Source organism: Misgurnus anguillicaudatus, chromosome 22 (genome assembly GCF_027580225.2).
Source record: "Misgurnus anguillicaudatus chromosome 22, ASM2758022v2, whole genome shotgun sequence".
Lineage (NCBI taxonomy): Eukaryota > Metazoa > Chordata > Actinopteri > Cypriniformes > Cobitidae > Misgurnus > Misgurnus anguillicaudatus.
The window spans coordinates 34,539,682-34,555,325 of NC_073358.2; the positions used below are offsets into that span (position 1 = coordinate 34,539,682).

Consider the following 15,644-nt stretch of genomic DNA (forward strand, 5'->3'; position numbering starts at 1 on the left):
CTGCAACCATGTGAAAAAATAGGTAATTGAAATTTGGCTCCGCTTGTGATGTCAGAAGGGGATAATAACGCACTTTAATCCATCCAAAATCCTTAAATCTATCCAACCAAGGCACTGCCATTTAGTGCAGAGATCAGCTCATTTGCATTTAACAAGATAAACCCATTTTTTGACACATTAAAAGTCTTGTAAAATGTCCACAAAAACATTAGTGATACACACTTTATTTTGACTGAAGCTCCCCCAACTCAGTTTGCCATCTGTAAATGTTGATTTGGATTTAATGTTGATTTAGAGAGACAGTTCATGAATGTATTTTTTTTTATGTGAATATTTGTGAAAGGTAAATGGATTTAGGGGGCGTATACACAAAAGCGTTTAAACTTGGCTGAAAACGGCAGGCGTAGGCCAACTGTGGGTGCTTGCCAGCGTTTCTTCAGTTGGCACGTCGGTTGTAATAATACTTCTGTTTTGTTTATCAGTCATTGTACGATGCTCCGGTTGTTTTTTGTGGTATTTGTCCCGCCCCTTCTCCCCTGTAATTAGACGGCTGAGTGAAAAGTGACATTAGCTGTGTCTCGTTTCAGAAGGCTGCATCCTTAGCATCCTTCGGAGGTTGCATCCTCTGAAAGACGCGGTATACGAAGGGTCCTCAAATGAAACGAGACGTCCTTCGTAGGACATTCAGACAGAAAAGAAACCAAAACATTTATAGCGTCATTGTGGTCTCACACCAGTTAAAGATAGGAAAATAATTTCTAAATTTGGCACCCCTAAAAGTTTATGAGGGCACATAAATAATGAAAAAAAAAACTTACACTGACCACTTTTTAACTCTTTCCCCACCAGCGTTTTTTTTAAAAGTTGCCAGCCAGCGCCAGCAGCATTTTTCATGATTTTCACAAAAGTTTAATGCCTTCCAGAAAATGTTCTTTTTTAAATATATAAACAAACAATATATCAGATGAAAGAACAGACCCTCTGCTTTCAAACAAAAAAAAACTTTCATCCTACCTTCATTATTTCTCTTGTAATCACCTCTCATACATGGGTAGGTTTCTTCAAAAACACCCAATTTTAAACAAAAAGCTGAGATAATTCCATTTTTGCGAAGGACTTTTAATATAGATCAGATGCAGAGCGATCTTTAAAACAAACACGGAGTTCTTTCTCTTTTACGTGAGGCGCTGCTTCCTGGGTTGTACAAGTTGCCTGGTGGATAATAGCGGTATTGCGGAAAGACACGTCATTGGCGGGGAAGCGTTTTCTCTTAATTGACAAGATATCTCGTCAATGGCGGCGAAAGAGTTAAATGTAATATTGCAGTGTTTATTACAAACAATTTATCAGTGTAGGTCTTTTTTTCATTATTTATGTGCCCTCATAAACTCCAGGGATGCAACGATAAATGCCGATATACACTAATGATACGTGGCCGATAACTATTCTGAATCCCACATCCAATATTATTCACAGCTATTTCATGTCCTATTTCAAGTCCTTGGCTGTTTCTTAATTCCAAGAACGCAAAGAACGGACTTGCGTTCTCGTGGAGACTGGTCTTGCCAGGCAACTTCGGAAGAACAAACTCAGAAAGTGGCGAGAACACAGAACACACTTGTGAGATTTGAGATGCGTGCGATCTTCCTGTTGGTCACCTGACCTCCCCAGATTTCAGCGCGCAAGTCTACATTCAACGCATCCTCGATATCAAGAACACATCGGGGTATTTTCATGCGTCCTCTGTACTTGTGTTCTTGAGAATTGGAATTGAACTTCGACAGTTAATGATGACGTAGAGCGAGAACACAAGGACGCAAGATCGCTGAAGAACGCATATTGAGAAACAGCCATAATCGATCTGAAAGTTTGAGTCGTTTATAACATGCATTTGAAAAAGCAACACTCGTCAAACATAATCATTATACATATTCTTTATTATCATGAAAATACCTGAAAAGAACAGCAATATAAATGTATCATTAAGCCATTTCCTGGAGCTGCGGTCATAGCTGCATGTGTATGGTTCTTCGTTTACAGCGCATATGCACGAGAGCGCCCTCTGGCCTTTGGATGTAGCGGCATTTCACCGTAATTCATTGAGAAGCATAGCAAGCATCATCTGCGCGATATATCGCTGCACCCTAATAAACTTCAATCAAAATCTGAAAATATACTTCCGCCCCTTGTGGCTTGGGCAGGAGCATCCTTTAAAGGTGCAGTGTGTAACTTTTAGAAGGATCTAATGACAGAAATGTAATATAATATACATAACTATATTATCAGTGGTGTGTAAAGACCTTACATAATAAACTGTATTGTTTTTATTACCTTAGAATGAGCCATTTTATCTACATACACTGTGGGTCCCCTTACATGGAAGTTGCCATTTTGTGCAGCCATTTTTCTACAGTAGCCCTAAATGGACAAACTACTCTGCGTTTTGTCACTACTGTATTTTGTCTTAGACAACAACATGCGTGTCCTGTGGCGACTACTGTAGCTTCTCTATGCATTTCAGTGAATGGTGGACTGAGCCATTGGTCGCAATTCACAATCTCACTGCTAGATGCTGCTAAAATCTACACACTGCACCTTTAACTCCGCCAATCACTTCAATCAAAAGCACAGTAGAAAACACAAGCCACACCCAATATTTTCCTTGCATGATATTCCGTTTTACACGGAAATACGGCACAACACGGAAGTAACGTTGATCGTGACTTCCCGTTCACGGGGACTTTAAACACCACAGCTTTGCTAGCATTAGCCAGTGTGTAGAATGACGTTAATAAATCATATTGTTCGTGGCGACACAAGGAATTGTGGGTTATTTGCAGCAGCGAAGGATACATCTCATGCATTCTCCAAATTCCTGTGAAAGAAGGTCGCATTCGGGAGTCTCCTACTTCTTTTTCTGAAATGTGACAGCCTTATGATGTATGCAGCCTTCAGAAACATGACAGTGATTGACGAGCTGAGCAGATTTCATGCAAAGTTGAAAACTCTGGGTGCTCAGCGCTGAACGCGGAAAAACCCCATTGGAAACAACTGAAAACTTACGCCAGCCGCAAGAAAAATGCCTTGGTGTAACGCCCCCTTTTTCAATATTTTACAAGTTAAAAATGTTCAAATAATAAAAAATTAAAAAATAATTATGATGACTTTTTCCTGGCTTGCTTCACCCACTGAGCAATAATTTCAGACTCCATTTTGCGAGCAGTGATCACTGACTCTGGATCGTCAGGGTTGGATCCCCTGTTAAAAATGAAGAAAAAACACTTTAGAAATTGTACACAACAAAGCCAATTTTTTTATGGAAGATCCTTAAAGTTTGCACCTTAAATCAAGATGATGAGCTCCTTCTGGTATGTTGATCGCAATCAGTGATGAACTAAGTGACTTTCTGATCTACAAGGAAAACATAATCCACTATTATAGTTTCACAAAAAAACATTAAGGATTTTAGTCTTATCAAAAATGCCTATAACCTATTGTTTCTGTTGTGCCAGCTAATATATGGTAATAATGTTTGCTTTATACTGTCATCTAGTGACATACAGTAGTACAAGTATCTTACCCCTCCATTAGCCCAAGGATCAAGGTCACCATTGGAAAATATGATATTGCTTGCAGTAGAAAGATCTGAAATGGAAAACCCAAACATGCATCATGCATTGCATAGACAAATAGATCCTTAGAAGTACTGCTGGCTTCTTTATTATGACTGAAAAAGCACAACAACATGGACGGACAGTTTACCGCTTCCCCAGTATTGGGTTTTCAGCCAGCGTGGACGAGGCACAACCCCCCATCTCTTGAGGCAGTACTGTTCTCTCTGTTCCTCAGTGAACTTCATAGGGGGGAACATGTCTGTCACGTTGTTACTCTCAAAGCACATCTCGATCTCAGTGCAGGCCTAATGAAGAAATTCAGTTTTTAACACAATTCAGAATGTACTAAAACTTTCAAATGAAGGGTTATGTACACAGCAAAAAATGATTTAAGAAAGAAATTTCTTAGTATTTTTGTCTTGTTTTCAGTAAAAATATCTAAAAATTCTTAAATTAAGATGCTTTTTCTTGATGAGCAAAACGACCCAAGAAAATACGTTTAATTTATTGACAAAAAATATCAAATTTAAGTGATTTTGTGCATAAAACAGGCAGAAAAATCTGCCAATAGGGCAAGCAAAAAATCTTAAACATTTTTCTTAAACACTATGGGGTGGTTTCCCGGACCAGGATTAGCTTAATCCAGGACTAGGCCTTAGTTTAATTAGGAAATATAACTAGTTTTAAGAAACATGCCTTACTAAAAACATTACCTGTGTGCATTTTGAGGTAAAACAAAGGGCACTGATGTATTTTAAGATATGTAAGTGCAAGTTGTTTTCAGTTTGGAGAGCTCTTAAAAGTGTTTAAGTCTAGGACTAGTCTAATCCCTGTCCGGGAAACCGCCCCTAAATCTAAGAAAAAATCAAGAAGAATTTGCTTACCCAATTGGCAGATTTTTTTGCTCGTTTTATGTACAAAGTCACTTAAATTTGATATTTTTGGTCTAAAAACTAAACTTATTTTCTTGGGTCATTTTGCTCATCAAGAAAAAGCATTTTAAAGCAACACTAAAGACTTATTGCTCTTTGCTCCCCCTACAGGTTAGAAGCGTAATTGTTCATTACAACTGTTGTAAATACTGCAGCATAGCTGGCTCTGATTGGATTGTAGGTCTGCCGTAAAGCAAGTTTTTGTAGTTTTCACTTGAACTACAGGACCACTACCTGACGGTTGGAAACTTCTTTAGTGCGGTTTTGGCCGATAGAGGGCTGCAAAGCGAATGTGAAAGTGCCATTCACCCTGTTTTGAGTGGATGAACCACTGAAACTTTTTTGGAAACGTTATTTTAAGGTAAAAAAACCTCTTTGGTGTTGCTTTAATTTAAGAATCTTTAGATATTTTTACTGATTTTTTTTCTTGAAAATCATTTTTTGCAGTGTATATACTTATCTAGGCACCTGGTAATCCCATGCAAAGCTGTTGAATCCAAGACCACAGCCAGTAGGGTCGGCACACTCCACATAGAGAGAGTAGATGTCGTAGCATTGAAATTCACCAGTGGAATTATACAGAATGCCTGCGGGATAGTTCAAAGAAAGAGAAATTGAAAATTCTTTCATCATTTTCTCATCCCCATGTTGTTCTAAACCTGTATGAATTTCTTTTTCTCATGAACACAAAAGATGTATGTGTGCTTGGTTACCATCATTTATCAAAATGTCTTCTTTTGTGTTCATCAAAATAAAAAAATGTTAAAATTAAAAAAAATTACCAACTGTATCTCTGAGTGCAGACATAAGGTCGGTGCCATTCAGCATGACCTCGCATGCCACCTGTGAAAGCAAATATTCTGTAGTTTATCTACCATCACACCCGTTTCACTTAATCAAATCAAAAGAGAAACGTTTGAATAACATTATTAGGTCATGCATGACGTTTGCTTCCATTAAAGCATTTTAGTCACCTGTAAATAATTCACTGGTGATGTCACTACTGTAGATACCGTATAATGACAAGCTGTTATTTGTATGCCATCTCATTTCCTACTGGTGGTGTCTGATGCAAAATGATGGCGTTAGCTCTAAAACCATACTAGTGATATGTGGAATACCTTTACGGGAAAAGCTGGCATGTTGCTCATAAAATGAGTACTGTAAGGATAGTCCATCATGGCCATGAATGTAAAGGCGTTCCGTAAGAGCCCGTTCAGCTGCTTAATGTCCTTTGAGGTAGAGGGAGTTTTACAAAGGGAGAAGGCAGACTGAATGCGTCCGTAGTCTGTGGAGTTGCGATTCACAGACATAAAACACTTGAAAAAAACTTCATCGGCATCAAGAATGTCCAGTACAATCTTAAATCTAATGGATATTTATACCTTTCTGTTGTGCTAAAGTGTCTAGCATCTGGAAAGCTCCTTTTACTGCATCTCTACAGGCAGTGCTGACCTTCTCAAAGTCCTGCATAAACACACAAAACACAATCTTATACCAATACAATATTCTGAAACTTAGGAATTAGTATTTAAATTTGTTAAATACTTAAAAATGTTTTAATTGTTTTGGCCCGGATTCACAGACAACGCTTAGCTAAAGCCAGTAGGCCTTAGTTAAATTCTGACAATTAAGCATTTTTTATAAACATGCCTTATGTTACTGGTGTGTATCTTAAGACAAATTAATGGCACCTGCATATTTTAAGATCTGTACGTGCAAGTTATTTTTTAGTTGAGACAGCTCAAACATGTGTTTTAGTCTAGGACTAGCCTTATGCATTGTCTGTGAAACCTGGGAAAAGTGTATTACTGTAAATAAACTAAGTGAACTTACAGATGTTACATCCTGGAAGAACTGCTTAGATTGTCCCAGACCTGCTGTGGACAGGATGGGGGCGCTAGCGGCTAACGCTCCAGTCACAATATTTGGATACCTGATCCTCATGTAAACACTCAACATTCCCCCATAGCTGAAAGACATTTAAAAGCATATTAAATTACATATTTGATGTAGTGCATTGCATTGGAATGTTGTGTGTTATAGGACAGAGTCTCTCTTTTCAATTTAGGTTTCTTCCAAGGTTTTTTGTGCCTGTTAGCAAAAACTATGGCAGAGGAAGGAGAGAAGAGTGAGGAAAATGTGTTGTCAGACGAAGACCTTCTGGTGAAAATGAACAGCACTTCAGCTATATCATGGAATTATTTTGGATTTAGGAGAGATGACGCCGCAAACACAGGTACTGTGGAAGCGGTGATTCTCATATTGCGTCTATTGCGCGCTCAAGTTCATTATTTCAAATGTATGTGTGCTCTGGAAGCGCCGCGGTCGCGACACGCTCTTTTTTTCCAGGTATTTCAAAAACATTTTAACTTTTCAGAATGACACAAGCGCAGCGTGCAGGTCTAGTGTAACCTACGTGTCTAGTGTTTTCTACGTGTTTTTAGGCGCGACATGTGAATGGCCCCTAAAACATGAAAAAAATATATATTTATCGCAACTCACATCGTCATCGCAACATTAAACAATGTCATCGCACATCGCAACTTGTCCTCATATCGTTCAGCCCTAGCGTGCACTTTGTCTTTGTCCAGCGCGTCATGAGTGTGTTGGCATTTGGCCTGGCCCCGTTCATTCCTTGGGATCCAGGCAGGGATAAATTTAAAAGCCACCAAACACTTCCATGTTTTCCCTATTTAAAGACTGTTACATGAGTAGTTATGGTGAGAGTAAGTATGGTGGCACAAAATAAAGGAGGTTGAAGTGTTGCAAACTAAGTGCTTTTTCGCCATACAATATAGTTCTCATTTTTATCCACTTAAAAAATCTCCACGTTTTATTTTGTCCCACCAGACTTCCTTGTTTAACCACTCACGTAACAGTCCCCAAATAGGGAAAACATGGAAGCGCCCGGCGGCTTCCAAATTACTCCCTGCCTGGATCCCAAGGAACGAATGGGGCCAGGCCAAATGCCAACACATTCATGACGCTCTACACAAAGATCAAGTGCATGTTTTGAAAAATATAGGTATGTATTAATTTGTCCCAGTTGAGGTAAGAACATAGTAAAATACTGAAAATGGTGGTGTTTTCCTTTAAAGCTACACAAATAAAACTTGACAAGACAAGAAGCAAACACCTCTGTTAATGCAAAATGATAAATACATGCAATATTTTGACACAAGGCTTAACAATTTATAAGGCCAATGAATATAACATGCAGCTCTATAGACAAAAAGGTAGTGAAGTAATGAAGTCCCACCTTCCACCAAAGACAATGACGGGACATGACTGGGCACCCAGTTCCTCCTTCAGCTGTGTGATCATGACTGCATAGTCAGCCAAGGCCTGCTCCACTGTCAACAGTCCCACTTGAGGGATTTTGAACGAGTCTTTGCCGAATGGAAGAGATTTTCCATAATACCTCTACAATTTAAAGCAAGGATACCATTGAGTGGAACGCTATACTGTATGAAGCAATGAGTGAATTTTGCTAGCTTCCTTAATTATCATGTCATTGTCACATGAAGCAACAGTAATGTAAAACTTACGTGTTCAGCAAATATGACCAGAGCTCTCTGCACTTCTGCCAGCTCTGTTATAAACCCAGAATTCAACGCAAAGTCCCATATGTCCCCTTCATTACCAGTGTAGAAGAAAATGGGACCATAGCCTTTTTTCCAGTACTGGTCTAGAATAAAGACACAATGCAAGCAGTATGGATAATACTGAAAAAACAGAATGACAATGGTTTGATAGTGTGTCTGGAAAATTATTACCTGTGATAAGATAGCGCTGATCAAACGTGCCATTGCCCAAGCTGTTGTAATTGAAGTGATCTAAAATTTGCTTAAAGTATTTTTCTTTCAAATCAGATGTTGGGTCTCTGTGAGATGGGTGGACCTCATTATTTTGCTTTTCCCTCTAAAAAGGAAACATAACATTCACAAGAAGAGAGACACAGTTAGGATTAACAAAGCAGAGCAGAGAAAGAAGCCTATAAAAAGCAATACAAATTCTAATGAATTCTATTAAACCAAAGTAATTCCCATTAAAACAATTAAATCTATTAGAATTTCTGTGATGGTTTCTATTGTTTAATAACAGGAATGATCTTTACAACCATTATTACTAATAACAAAAACAGTTTCTTAAACAATCATCTAATTTGGAAAACTAACAGTACAGCTCTCTACAAATATTGTAGCTTCGGATCTTACCACATAACGTGTCTCCGTTGTTGAACAGAGGAACAGCAAAATAAGTCCAAGACAAAACCACTTCACAGCCATTCTCACAGAGACCCCAAAAGTCCAAACAGAAATCCAGTGCTGGATGATTACATTTAACAAGTCTGACTGTCATGTGATTACATTACGGGTCATGTGACGATGTTACGCGCTTCCTGTACTTTGGGTCTGTTGTTGTTGCGTGTTCCTAAAGATTGTCTGTCCTAACTAAGCGATGGATGGGTCAAAAGTACAGATTCTGTGCATAGTTATAAAGTAACTTACACGTTCATCCGAACAATAGAGTGCCGCAGAGATGACGTATTTTTGTAGGCCAACGCGGAAGTTAGTGGGACACCCACCCCCCAAAAGCCCATTCATTTAAGTGATTTGCGATTTCGAAACGCGCTTCATCATAGATATGTACACGCTTCATGAGGCTTCAAAACATTTACGAATCATTTGTTTCGAATCACTGGTTCGGAACTTGTTTCAAACTGGCCAAAGTCACGTGATTTTAGCAAATGAGGCTTCATTACGTCATAACTGTTTTTGAAACGTTTCAAGATTCACCACTAGGGGGAGGTTATCACAAATGACCAGTATAGGTGAGCTCGGGTCAGTTTAACATTCATCCTTCTGAAGTTCTGACTAATAATAACACTACAATTTTGTCTACTTTTTGTTTATAGACAGATTTAATTACAAAAATGTCCATAATTAAAAAGGGAGCTCGTGTTAATGATGATTTGTTTGCCATAAATAAAACTAAAATCACAGAATACACTTTTAATTATGTCTTAATTAAATAATTTATTTTCTTAAAAACATCTTTTTAGAACAATCTTGCTATTATTTTGTAAAAAGTGTCAAATGTTTGGACAGATCTTGCTGCTTTTACACTATTTTGACCAGCAGGTGTCGCCAGCGTTTATGGTGTTTCGAACGCTTCGAAAAACTGAATCAATTTGCGAAGCAATTGGTTCAATTGATTCGAAGCTTCGAAAAGCTTCGTTTCTCCCATCACTACCCGCCTACACGATCCGTTCTGCGCATGCCTAGTAGACATAGTACATCATGCGCATGCACATGTGGTAATTCTTTACGACACTGCACGATCTGTTCCACGCATGCGTACCTTTGTATCGCTAAACAACAACTTTTTCTTACTGTCTATGAAGTTTTTTCACTCACAGCGAGAGAAAATGCAATGCAGCGCAATAAATGAAAAGTTTGCCCTTTACGCTGCCGTTAGGCAATATTTGGTTGACGGGGTGGTGGATGCGACGTTGAAGAAGAAGGTCTCCCGAATGGCTGCAAATTTCGTTATAATGGGTGAGTGAGTGTCGGTATTTGAAATAATATTAGCAGCATTGTTTTAGTTAACACGTGTGAGCATGTCAGTAACAACTTTCCATCTAGTCAGACATTGTACCTGCATTTCTCACCACACCACACATGTGTTTGCATCCTTGAACAAAAACACAGGTGTACATAAATGCAAAATTGTAATACCAAACAAAGCAGCAAAATCATTTCTTAACAAACATTGTTTGTCTATCACAGAAAGTAAATTATTCTACACTGGCCCCAGTGCACAATTCATGAGGCTGGTTGTGCTGTCTGAGGAGCAGAGGCGGGGTGTCCTGGAGGAGTGCCACAACAACCCTGTCACAGGGAACCATGGAGGTGTGAGGGCGACCAGGGACAGAGTTGTTGCGGGGTACTACTGGGGTACCATAAAGGCAGATGTGGCAGATTGGGTACTGTTTTGGAACTCCTATGGAATTTAACACTTTGACCTTCATGCAATGAATTGATTTAGTGGCTTTGGGTCTAAATAATAAATGTATCCAACAGGTCAAAAGCTGTCCAAGATGCCAAAAAAATGACCGCATAAAGACTGTGTCTCCTGCCCGTCACCCTATTAAGGTAGAGCTTACCTTTGTGTTCCACTTGAAGCAACTAACGCTAGTTATGTATAAGGGGATGTGGTAATATTACATATCTCTACAGGTCAAAGAGCCATGGGAGGTGGTCTGTATGGACCTCATTGGTCCATTGAAAAAAACCACGAAAGACCACCAATACGTCCTCACGGTGACAGACCTGTTCACCAAGTGGGTTATCGCTGAGCCTTTGAAGTGTGGCTCCAGCACTGAGGTGGGTGAGGCACTTGTGTCAAAGCTGTACACGTTTGGTATGGTCCGGAAAATCATCACTGACACGGGCCGTGCATTTGTTAATGAGGTATGTGATATTACCTTCTCCCTTTACACAGGACATACGACATCATCACAATTAATGCTGTTTTTAAGCGGTCGAAATTTGAATAGCGAAAATAATCATGTGTGTCTGAATTATGTACAGCTTAATGCGCACATATTTGCAGCTCTGAACCTCAAGCATGCCATCACAAATGCAGACCATCCCCAGTCAAACGGCCATGTAAGTGTGCCATCATGACATCCTGCAAAACAGTAAAGTCAACTTTAACCAGTGTATACTAAAGTGCATGTAGTAATTCCTTTTTTATATTGAAGGATGAGAGAACTAATCTAAATGTAAAGGAGACTCTCAGAAAATATGTTAATCAGAACGAGGATGATTGGGACGTCCACCTGCAGGCCATGGTTTATAGAATAAACACTACAAAACAGGTTATTATTCAAAATGACTAGATAAAGTATATTGCATACACTTTTTAAGAGTTTTATTTTGTGGTTCAATGCAATCTAACAAAACATTTTGTTTCAAATTAGACATCCACCAAGTACACCCCGTACTTTTTAATGTACAATAGGCACCCCCGTCTACCACAGGCAATAAATGGCTGTGATACAGACACTGCTTTTAAATTGGCGGACCCAGAGGACAAGCTGGAGCGAAAACTAGCTGGTATCAAGGCCCTTAATGAAACGGTTTGTTTGGAGTTGTGTGGATGGCATGTTCAGTTCGAATAAGAATGTTTGCATAATAATAATATTAAGTAATTCTTATCTTTAAGGTATGTAAAAACATTGAAAAGACACAGGGGAAACAAAAAAAGGCTTTTGAGGCAAAGAAAAGGAAAGGGGTTCCCCAGCGCTCAGTTAAGCCAGGGGACGAGGTCCTAATTGGGGAGCCGAAAAATAAGGTGAAGAAAGAAAATAGTTTGCAGGATCTCCATCAAGAGCCATTTACCATCACATCCCTGACAGAGAAGGGTGTGACAAGCGTCGCTATGTTAGGGGAAATGCAGAAAGTGAGTGTTGCGCAGCTAAGGCCCTACATTCGGCCACAAGGTATTGTAATAATCCTACTTGGTGACATCGCAAAAATAAACGTGACACTTGACAATGACGATTAGTATTTACTTTTTCTGTTGTGTAGATCTTAGCAATGAATCTGAGGGCAGCCAAGTGGACCACCAGTATGCCAATAAAGGTCCACTGTGGTCCAAGAGGTTGTGTCCACCGCAAGAACAGGTGGTGAGTGCCAAACTAACCTGGATAGTTCACATGCACAGCTTGTTGGTGTGCTTTAAATAGTAAATGCGTGATTGCTCATTTCTAAACAGTGTTTTTTTTTTTTTAACTGACCTATGTGCTGGACAGAGCATGTCCAGCAAAGGAAATTGTTGTTCTGAATGTCCCAGTGTGTCTTCAAAGGAAGGACTTTTGGAGCCTGGGACTAGATAAAAAGATGGAGAGCAATGTAAGTGGATATTGCTGTAAAGATTTTGAATGGTTCTATTGCCTTTATTACAATTATGCAAAATGTTCTGTGCTTTCAGATTGGGAATTCATGCTTCAGGCTGGTAAAGGTGGCAGCCAGGAGACGTATGTATTTATATTTACCTTGATGACTTGCACATACATTTGTGCAAAAGTGAGAAAACCCCTCACATTTTTCCCAAATACTTTGTTATATCTTTTCATGGGACAACACTATAGAAATGAAACTGCGATGCATCTTAAAGTACTCGGTGTACAGCACAATTAGGACATTTGCTGATCATTTGCAATCAAATGGGCGGGAAGTACGCGTCATGATGAAAATAAAAATATTTTTATTTAAAACACTCAAATAAAAAAAATGAACACATACTAGATTATTAATGAATTAAATATTTTTTACAGATACCTCTAATGGGAATTGCTGCGTGATGAAGTGAAACTAAAGGGTTAATAAACACAAACTAAAGCAGATGTTGTAGAATGTCTGGCGAATGATGATAGATGATAGCGCGAAGATTGTAAAAACGAATTATTTCCCACTATTAACTACATTATCTTAAAGGAGTAAAACTACTGTAGCATGTTAAAATGCACTTAAATAACGTAACAATTATATTGAATCAACAGGCACGTGCAACATATCTAGCAGTTTGCTCAATCAACAAAATCACCAGCTAACTTACTTTAAATTTGCAAGAACTATAGACTAATACAATAACAGGCTTAAATAAACCCAAAACATAAGTCCACTTACAGTTCTCACGGACACTCGTTTTATCTGAAATGCACTTGACGGCCTTTTGTGCAGGACATTTTTGACAACCTAGTTAAGGCGTTAGGGTTTCCCAGCTTAGGCGGGCCGCCCGCACTGCAAAGTGCTGCGGGAAACACTGCTGTGTAACAGCCTTACCAAATACAGATCAAACTGAGTGAAATGGACTGATATCATGTTCAGACAAAGCCTTGTTCTCTGGCTTCAGGTTTAAGTAAAAGTCTTGTTCTCTGGCTTCAGGGTTGGACAAAGACATTATTCTATAGATTGACTTTTGCATATTTTTTTCCAGACAACTTGCAGGAGCAGTGGCCAATGGAGAAAACGGTCAAATATTTTGATGTAACTTTGCTTACCATGTTTGGCATTTAATTTTGCTCAGCGGACACTATATATGGTTGTCAATATCACATCTCAGTAGTTAGACACATTTCAAGCAATAAAACATTGGTCTGCTTTACAATTATGCTGTATTTAAATGACCATTCTCTTACTTTTGAAAAGACATGGGCAGCACTTCGGACAGCGCTTTGCCTTCTGGACAAAGGAGGCAGAACAGCTGATGGCAGGCACCCTACCACCTATTTATAGGATTTCTCGACCCCAAATAGTCAAGGTATAGCCAAACTAACCAGACAACCATTTTCACCTATGCATTCTATACAGGTAGTTCTCAAACAATTTGAATATTGTGGAAAAGTGTGTTTATTCAGTAATTCAAAGTAGAACAACAGTTGTAGTTATATACAAGAGTTCAAGTCAAGTGACTGGAGTTAACCTCTTCACTCCTATTTACATGCAGTTATTTTCTAATTATTCACACATAGCCCAATGCAGAGCATAAATGATGAAAATATGCTGTCCACTGTTTTACTTTATATAATAACTATTTAATTCATGCTGAAAAGATGACTTTAGGCACCTTTTGAAAGACCCAAAACATCTTATGTTAAGGGTAGTCTTAATTTATTGTGTTTTATGTATTATAGGAGGAACAGGTAGAGGTGGAGGAACTTACCCTCACATTTAAACACATGTACCAGGCAGAATACATCGTGAGGAACAGTCTTGGGCTTTTCACTGGCCAGGTGCAAGAACCGTCTTACATGTTGATTGATCATGATGACCAAATGAATTTGTGGAGGGTGCTGAAGAAGTCGACGGAGTGTGATGCCAAGGAGCCTTTCACGTTCAATATAAAAAAATATTCAGGACATGGGAAATTTATTGATTATTTGCAAAGACACCCTCAACCTGAGAGTAAATGCTGGTTGCCGGGTGCACGCACAGTCACCCATGTGCATTTAGTTAGTGTGTGAGTGAGAGATTGCGTGCGCGAGAGTAAGTGAGTGTGTGAGACAATTTTTTTTCTTTTAAATAAAGATTTTTTCACTTTCAAAGAGAGAACCACTGGTCTCATGTCACTTCTGTGTGCACACTATACTTTTTCAATCAAATAAAGCAAAGAACAGTGCAGTAAAACCGTGACGTTTTCTAATACGTAATTACGCGCATGCGCAGAACGGATCGTGTAGGAACGGATCGTGCCTTGATGGAGTGCTGCCTCAGACGCAGCCTTTCTCTCGCCATAAAGCCAATTCATTTTCTCATAGACTTTTGAGTTATTGCAAAAAATAAGCGAGGTCGATACAATTTTTTTTTTTTTAATTTTGAAGTGTAAATGCGTTTACTAGAAATATAAGAGGCCGAAGTTTGACTTCGAAAATCATAAAAGTGGTGTTCATCTGTAGATGATGGTACATACATTCATTGATTCCTTTTTTTGATGTGGTATTTACATGTATTCATTTGGTAGAGGCTTTTGTCCAAATCGTCTTATTGGAAATGAGGTAGGATGTGACATTTTGTCAGAGGACGCATCACTAAGTTACACAGAAAATGTACTTCAACTTCTTAAACTATGTGAAATTCGGTAATTGTTGGCTCCTCTGACAAAAAGTTACATTATCCCTCTTTTGTAAGTCGCTTTGGAAAAAAGCGTCTGCTGGGTGAATACATGTAAATAGTACATTTGAATAAAGAATTAATTTGATGTCTGTACCAAACATCTACAGCGCCATCTGCTGACCAGATATGCAGGTAACGTTGTCTTTTATGTGTCTCAGATATAATAGATACAAGTAAATAGATATACAGTTGGTAATAGTAATAATAATACCACGTGCACTTTTAATCTGCTCATCAATGTATTATGTCAAATTAATATTTAAATGTTATGTATAAAATTTGATGAATACAAATTGTACTTTTTATTTTACTGTTGTGATGTCCCGAGATTTGGTGAGGACTGCTTAAGCTGGTAAATTCTTAGTTAAAAGAAAAAATATTATTATAGCAATAGTGGAAATCCCGGCCTA

General features: G+C 38.6%; 1 protein-coding gene across 1 annotated transcript; it reads right to left on the reverse strand.

The window, feature by feature from the left end:
• Nucleotides 1-208: 208 nt before the first annotated feature.
• Nucleotides 209-9,200, reverse strand: dpp7 (dipeptidyl-peptidase 7). The gene is made up of 13 exons (XM_055199277.2): nucleotides 8,767-9,200; nucleotides 8,326-8,470; nucleotides 8,098-8,237; nucleotides 7,809-7,972; nucleotides 6,383-6,518; nucleotides 5,932-6,013; nucleotides 5,668-5,834; nucleotides 5,329-5,389; nucleotides 5,015-5,133; nucleotides 3,763-3,919; nucleotides 3,581-3,645; nucleotides 3,341-3,411; nucleotides 209-3,258 (listed from the first exon to the last, which is right to left on the reverse strand). The coding sequence occupies exons 1-13, from the start codon at nucleotides 8,836-8,838 to the stop codon at nucleotides 3,156-3,158; spliced, it is 1,482 nt and encodes a 493-aa protein (XP_055055252.2). The 5' UTR covers nucleotides 8,839-9,200; the 3' UTR covers nucleotides 209-3,155.
• Between the last annotated feature and the right edge of the window lie 6,444 nt (nucleotides 9,201-15,644).